The sequence below is a fragment of the Balaenoptera musculus genome, chromosome 20 (assembly GCF_009873245.2).
Source record: "Balaenoptera musculus isolate JJ_BM4_2016_0621 chromosome 20, mBalMus1.pri.v3, whole genome shotgun sequence".
Classification (NCBI taxonomy): domain Eukaryota; kingdom Metazoa; phylum Chordata; class Mammalia; order Artiodactyla; family Balaenopteridae; genus Balaenoptera; species Balaenoptera musculus.
Genome location: NC_045804.1, coordinates 35,287,409 through 35,295,023, shown reverse-complemented (window position 1 = coordinate 35,295,023; position 7,615 = coordinate 35,287,409). Strand labels below are relative to the sequence as shown.

At 38.5% G+C, this 7,615-nt stretch overlaps 1 protein-coding gene across 4 annotated transcripts in view; it reads right to left on the bottom strand.

The window, feature by feature from the left end:
* CLTC (clathrin heavy chain) overlaps positions 1–7,615 on the bottom strand; it is a 64,969-nt gene that overhangs the window by 1,261 nt on the left and 56,093 nt on the right. For 2 of the 4 annotated variants that reach the window (XM_036835297.1, XM_036835296.1), the window contains 2 exons: positions 6,563–6,638; positions 3,374–4,417 (listed from right to left, as the gene is read on the bottom strand). In XM_036835297.1, the coding sequence (XP_036691192.1) occupies positions 4,293–4,417; positions 6,563–6,638 (201 nt within the window). In that variant the 3' untranslated portion in view covers positions 3,374–4,292. Of the gene's footprint in view, positions 1–3,373; positions 4,418–6,562; positions 6,639–7,615 lie in introns of those variants that run through there. The other 2 variants (XM_036835298.1, XM_036835299.1) reach the window with 1 other exon arrangement.

The window sequence follows — 7,615 nt, the reverse complement described above, 5'->3', positions numbered from 1 at the left end:
AGAATGTTTATACTGGATTTGAAAGTGATGCAACAGCATGTAACTGAGCTGAAGAGAACCCAATCCTAAATGTATGATTCTGGCTCCGGTAATTTCTGAGGCTTGCCTCAGACACTGATGGTTCTAGGTTCAAAAGTGCATTCCCGACAGGATGGTCTGCCGTGGCTGATAGAAGTAATTTTAATAAATCATGGCATATCTACTAGGATGAATAGTACACAAATTCTGGTAGTTATGGAAACATCATGTTTGTTTTCTAGCTCACCTGTACTTTCATATTTATTTTATAGGGTTCATAATCTTGTGGTTCACAAAGTATGCTCTGCACAGCCCTTGGGGTCTCTAAGACACTTGCAGGGGGTCAAAACAATTTTCCTAATACTAAGACATTCTTTTCCTTTTCCACTGTTTTGACATTTGCAGTGATGATAAACAAGCAATGGTGGGTAATACTGCTGGCACCTTTCACAAATCAAGGCAGGGGCACCTACCTGTACAAGCAGTCATTGTAGTTTTCACTGCCCTACACTTAGTTTAAGAAAAAAAAAAAATTCACTTCATGTCGTTGATGAAGCAGTAAAAAAATTATTAAATTTGATCCTTGACTGTTTGTCTTTATATTTTATGTAACATCAAACACTTCTGGTACACACTGAAGTGTGACTGTCATCTTGAGGAAAAACACTTGTGGCTGAGTCCTGAGCTGAACTAGCTGCTTTTGTCATCAAACATTTTTACTTGCAAGAACTGACAAAATCTAGTTAACCAGACCTGGGTGTTTGGCAGATACAACTACAAAAAGTTCATCTTCATGATTTCAGAGTCCACATTTCAGCTAACCACAAGTATCTGGAAAGGCTATTAAAATAACTCATTAAATATCTGTATGAGGCCAGATTTTCTTCATATACTTCAAAACATAACAGATTGAATGCAGAAGTAGATATGAGAGTCCAGGAGTCTTCTGTTACAACAAACTTTAAAGAGACTTGTAAAAAATAGTACAATGCCATTCTTCTTGCTTGACTTTTGGTTGGGGAAATATGGTTAATTCATTATTGCTTATGTTAACATTCAATGAGTTTATTAGTCATATTTAAATGGTTAATAGCTTAAAAAAATTGTTTTAACTACTAAAATACAGTAAGTAGGAATAGATAAAACCCCACATAAACTAGAGCTCTTTGGGATCTTCAGTAATTTAAGTATAAAAAGGATCCTCAGAAAAAGTTTGAGAACCGCTACAGCAGCGGTCCCCAACCTTTTTGGCACGAGGGACTGGTTTCATGGAAGACAATTTTTAAACGGACTGGGGTGGGGGCAGGGGGTGGTTTTGGGATGATTCACGCACGTTATGTTTATTGTGCACTTTATTTCTATTATTATTATATTGTAATCTATAATGAAATAATTATACAGCTCACTATAATGCAGAATCACTGGGAGCCCTGAGCTTGTTTTCACTTGCCACTCACTGATAGGGTTTTGATGGGAGTCTGCAGTCAGACCTCTCTGCTAACAATAATCTGTATTTGCAGCCGCTCCCCAGCACTAGCATCACTGCCTCAGCTCCACCTCAGATCATCAGGCATTAGATTCTCACAAGGAACATGCAACCTAGATCCCTTGCATGCACAGTTCACAGTAGGGTTCATGCTCCTATGAGAATCTAATGCTGCTTCTGATCTGACAGGAGGTGGAGTTCAGGCGGTAATGCGAGCAGTGGGGAGCGGCTGTAAATACAGGTGAAGCTTCGCTCTCTCGCCCACTGCTCACCTCCTGCCGTGAGGCCCCATTCCTAACAGGTCCCCAGGGGTTGGGGACCCCTGCACGACACTGAGAATATCTGCATGACTAAATCAATTTATGGAAAATTAAAGCGGCCCTACTTGGAGAGCATCAGTCTCTTGCTATTGTACTAATGTCTGTTGAAATGACTGTCAACAATTATCACATTTTTTGGGGTATAATGTCTGTATTTGTATACTAGGGAGGAAGAGGAAGAAGTGTTCTTCCTAGGGAGGCAGATAACTGAAAGCATGTTTACCTCCTGAAAAGTTTCCTATGAATCTCTTTCCCCTTCTTCCCTCCTGTTTTAGTTACCTTTAGAGAGTGGTAAAGAACTCTTAGTACTCTTGGTTTTCTGTTTTTAGTTCCTTCTCCCAGACCATCGACCATCATCCTATTCAGAGGAAAGTTAGGGAAGATCCCTTAAATTAGTTTATTACCAATTCATTCTGTCTCTTATTTTACAACACTTACTACTGCCCAGTACTGACCTAGGTGTTCTGTAATTTAAAGATACTCCTACAAATAATCCTGAAAATTACTCATAGTGTTAACATACAGGTGAAGGAACAAGCTCAAAAGTTCAGCTTGCTCTCAATTTGAACCTAAGTTATACGCTGCATCAGTTTCTCTTTCTACTGTAGCCCATTATGGATGGTTTTAAGGGGCAACTCAGTATCACAGACATAGCACCAGATTAAAACAAGGCTTTAAAAAAAAAAACCAAAAAACTCTTAAGTATGCTGTAAGAAAACCTTTACTAAAGTATTTTAACTTGTTTCTATTAAATGGGAAGGGAAAAGAGAAAAATCTCTTGATTTTGACAAAGATGAAGAAAGGGGGCTGAGATCAGGAGAAACAACAGGACGCCCAGGACCTGAGCAGCAAGATGTTTTCCCTACAACAAACCAAGAAAGGAAAAGGGATTTTTCCAACTAATACTATAATTTCCTATAGGAATATTGGGGGGTTGGGGGGGAGGTGAAGGTGGGGAAAAGCAGGAGTTCTAAGTTTTAAAAAACCATTCCGTGGAGTTAACGGTCAATGGCTTGACTTAGAGTTATAGAGCAATACAAAGCTAGGTAGGGGGCTAACTATTGAGAATTAACAGTGAAATGAACTTAGAGTAACATTCTCAGCCATAAGCAAAAAAACTTGAATTCAAACACTGGTTTAAAAGAAATCAACTTAAAATACCCACAATTAGGGGGCCTTTACAATTCATGCTGAAGAACAGCATGTTAACTACATGCTTGTATATTCTTACTTCAAGTTAATACAATTTAACATCCATGATCTCTTCTTCATAAATGAAATGCTTAGATAAACACCTAAAGTGCCCCTTGGTTACAATGATGGAGGTAGTAGAAGTGTAGCCCGCTTCAGCACTGACTGGTTCTTTAGACAACTGCATGTACCTTATTAACTACTGGGATGCACGCAGTGTAATGCAGTGTTTCCACACGTCCCAATCCGCATTCCACGTCTGCTCTCATGCCTTCCTATACTGCCTCAGCATCCAATATGAAACGGTTCTTTTGGTTTAAGTTTGAGAGATATTTAAGTAAAACTGCCATTCTACATGTTATTTCCACAGTCCAGTAATTTATTTTAAATTTGAGTAATTTCAAATTCCACAAACAAAACTGAAGAACAGCAATATTTTGTTTGAATTCTTTCTTCTGTACACTCAGTGATCTAAAACACCACAATATCCAACATACACAAACCTCAGGGAAGGGTTAGTAAATACACACAGATTGGAATCATGGTGCTCTTTGTTCCTGAATGGAATGGTCCCACAAAAAAAGCACAGGATACAGCACAACATAAGGGCACCTGTTACATATGAAGTGAGCAAAAACACACTAGCATTTTCTATATGTGTAATGAGGAAACCTGCATAGGTTAGAGGGCCTTTTACGCTCATTTAAAAGTCAGGCAAGTTGTCTGTAATGCATTTTTCAAATAATTTGGAGAGCACTGCAATCCAGTGTAGGATATGCTGATTAGTGTTGTCTTTGTTGGTATTGACAGTCTTGCATGGTCACACACCAATATTTCTGCTTTAGCTTTTCTTTGAATAAAAGAGATTTAAATGCATTTAGACAATACATACTGTAAGCTGTTTACGTACACTAAATTTAAGAGATTCAATATTAGAGTTTTTTTTTTTTTCTTTAAACACTACAGAGTGCAAATCAGGTTCTTCACAACAGATTGAATATTAAGCACTTCTTCAAAGAATGAGGGGGAAGAAAAAAAGCCCAAGTGAATAAAACACTGAAACTATTCCCCTTTGAAAATAAATTCTAAAATGATGCGGAATGTGAAATAAGCTTTTAACATAGGTGATCCAAGTTTACAGTTAAAAACAAAAAGTAGTCCTTCATGAAATAAAGGTTACAAGAACATGTGCCTGTTTTCCCCCGTTATAAACTGAGAAGCGGGTAGAGACGATGTTTCGGTACGAAAATAGGCGACTACAGGATCAGCTTTCCGTCTCACATGCTGTACCCAAAGCCAGGCTGTGGCTGCCCATAGGGTGGTGCAGTATAACCATAACCAAAAGGTGCCTGGGGAGGGACTGCAACACTGGGTCCTGCTGTCAGCATCAACTGGGGCTGACCTACAGAAGAAAACAAAAAGGAGCAGGGGTGGGGGGGCAAGGAGGTGGGAGAAACTGTTAGCATCGTAGGATGATCACACCCCAGTCTCCCTACTCTAGTAACATAATTCATTCTACTTTGAATGAATTTTGTGGGGGCACTTCTGACTGTCTCAATTTCACCACGACAGTCACCCTGAGAAGGGTCCTGCCTAGACAGCCAACAAAAACCGTGCAGGGCCGAGGGCCAGAACTGTAACAGTGATTATGTTACTTCATACATCATTTATAGCAATAAGCACATGCATGCTCGACATGCTTAGGCAAGACATCTAGCAATAAGCCTATCACCACATGGTGTTTGCATATTTTATTTGGTGACAATATAATTAGCACAGGAAAACAATTTTTTAACAGATATATTTTTAACGCAACTGAACTTTTAAAGTTAGATTTAAATTCCTGATTTAGACATGTCTAAATGGTAACAAAACCAAATGCATTTCTAGCAAAGTATCCAGTACTAAAAAAAAAAAGAAAGAAGTCAAAGACAAGACATATTCAAATATGCATTAGGTGTGAAATACATTAGAGGATACAACCTCTTTCGAATACTAAGTTAACACTCTCATGAAGTTTAAATAGTTATTGACACATACAGGAAACGACCTGTTGAGAACCTGGCTTATTTAGAGGGAGAATACACCTAACACCTCTCCCTACCCCCTGCAAAAGAGGTACTACTCTTAATCTCCCACTATAACGTAAACCTAGGGCGAGATTTCTCCCACAAGTGACCTCGTGTCTCTCCTTTTTGTGAATAACAACCAAAACCGTCTTCAGTGAGTGAACTCTTTAGGAACCAGCAGTTTATTAAAAAAACACTTCTAACCTTGACACTGATGTCTACCTTGAAATTTCAACCCCCCCCCCTTTTTTTTTTTAACAACATAAGCATTTTATTTTTTCATTAAGCTTCTTAGTTTCTTAGTATCACAATGGAATGATGAGAAAACAAGAACAACAAAGAAAAACCCCATGAGTCTGCAAATCTCTGACAAACAGCAGAGACTTCAAGGCAATTGAGGGGGAGGGAAGGAGAGGCTTGAAAGAAATGCCAAAGTAGTTCCAACATCATGCCTCTGCTTAGCCGGCTGGGCAGGTGGAATGGTGAGAAGGTGGCACTGTCACAGCTGTCCTTGGCTCAACCCCATTTTCAACTGCCTACAAGGACTATGCATTTAAATACCCTGAAGATAAGCCAAATTCAGTAGATGCCCCCCAATTATTACACCCACCCTGTTTCTGTTTCTTCTTTGTTTCCTATATCAAATATGTCAAACATCTTGCTCCCATCTCTAAGAATTTACTTTATGTTCTCCAACTTTATCAACACTACGCTGTCCTCTAAATTCCCAAAGTCCTTATCTATAGTAAAAAGGAGATAATGGCATAATAGATTTGTATACTATCATTTCCTTTAGCAGGTTGAGATACAGCAGCCATAATTTTATACCCTCCTCCCAACACCACCTGGTTAAAGTGCTGTAAACTATACCCTTCAAATTCATTGCTCAAATCAATCTGTTCACCATGAGTGAAATGGAAAGGGGAAGTATTTCAGAAAGGCACATGTAAGAAGAAATTAAATTGCCTTAAATATTCACTGAGAGTCTGAAGATCCTATCTCTCTGGAATGTTCTCAAATGGAAACGCTATCCAGTTCTCTGTCCTAGTCAGAATTTAAAGAGATGTACTATTTCTGTAAAGCACACTTAAGATGACCTTGGCATGTTCTCTCACCTTTTGTACTTCTGAAAATTGAGCTCACCAACACATCTTTCTCAGTAATTCATGAATAAGCAATCAGTGACCAGGCATTAGGTAAATTAGGTTATGATCTCAAGTGACTGTTTTTTGAGATTACCTTTGCATTTAAGATTATCTTAGCGAGTAAAGCAACAGAAAAAAAAAAAAAAAGATCATCTTAGTGAATAATGTCAATGCCCGCTTTAAGACTGTTTTCAGAAAAAAATAATAGACTTATTCCTTGACTCAGTGAGCCTTTTGCACTTTAGAGCTTACTACATTTCTGAGATAGAATCTCCACAGAATGAACTGTTTGTCTACTGTATTTCTGTGAGGTTAAAGAGAGAAAGAGATTACCATAAACAATAGGTTGAGTCTCTGTAGCTTGTTCTTCTTCTTTTCTCAGTGATTCTGAAGCATCTAATTTATCCACCTGGAGAAAAACAGGTAATGGTAATTAGCACCTCAAAAGTATTATAAACCTAGTTTATGGCAGAAAGTGGAAAAGCCTTAGTATGTTAAATTTTGTCAAAATAAAACAGACTAGAGTAGAAAGAACATTCTCAGGCCCCCTCAAATTCAATGGCAATGTTCATACTTCAGTCAAGGTGATTTTTAGCACTATCATTATAAACCCTCAGGAAGGAGGGATTTATAAATGCCATAAAAGCTCACGCCAGGCTAAAACTGGGCATGCTAGGATGCAGCCAGCCTGAGGGAGGGAGATAATGAGAAGGAACCACTTTCTCAAATGAAGTTTAAACCCTATCAAAGATAATGATAATGAACTCATGACCTGGCAAGACTTCCCTCCCCAAAGGAAATGGTATTCAAAAAAATGAAATGAGTCTAGTGACTGGATAAGTACTTGTGCAGAATGAGCTCTTTTGCCAACTGTGCACAGCTTCTGTCAATATTGATTACGTGCGGACTGAAGTTTAAGATTCAAGTGGCTCCATATTCAATCTTTTTATATAAAGACAGGCTGCATGTGTTGATGCTCTATTTTCTAAGAAGGAACTAGGAATGCCTGATTCTCCCCCAACTTCTTTGAGGAAGACATTTTTTGCTTTTAATTAAGCCAAAGAAGCAAATGGCTACTATCTGCTAGCCACTCTAAGTAAAACTGGATAGTATCAGACAGAAATAATACTGTAGAGGAGTCCAAATATATTAGTGGAAGAAAAGAGCTGGAATACATAGATCCTTCCACTAACTAGTTGTGTGACCTTGGCAAGCCATTGCACTGACCCTCAAATTTCCTTGTCTATACAGTGAGTCAGTTGAATGAGATAATCTACAGAGTTCCTTGTAGGATTAACATGATTTGAATCTGGAATTCTGTGAAGGACTGGGGAGAATGACATTAGGACACTGGGATTAGGGAATCTCCACCGTACCACTTCCATT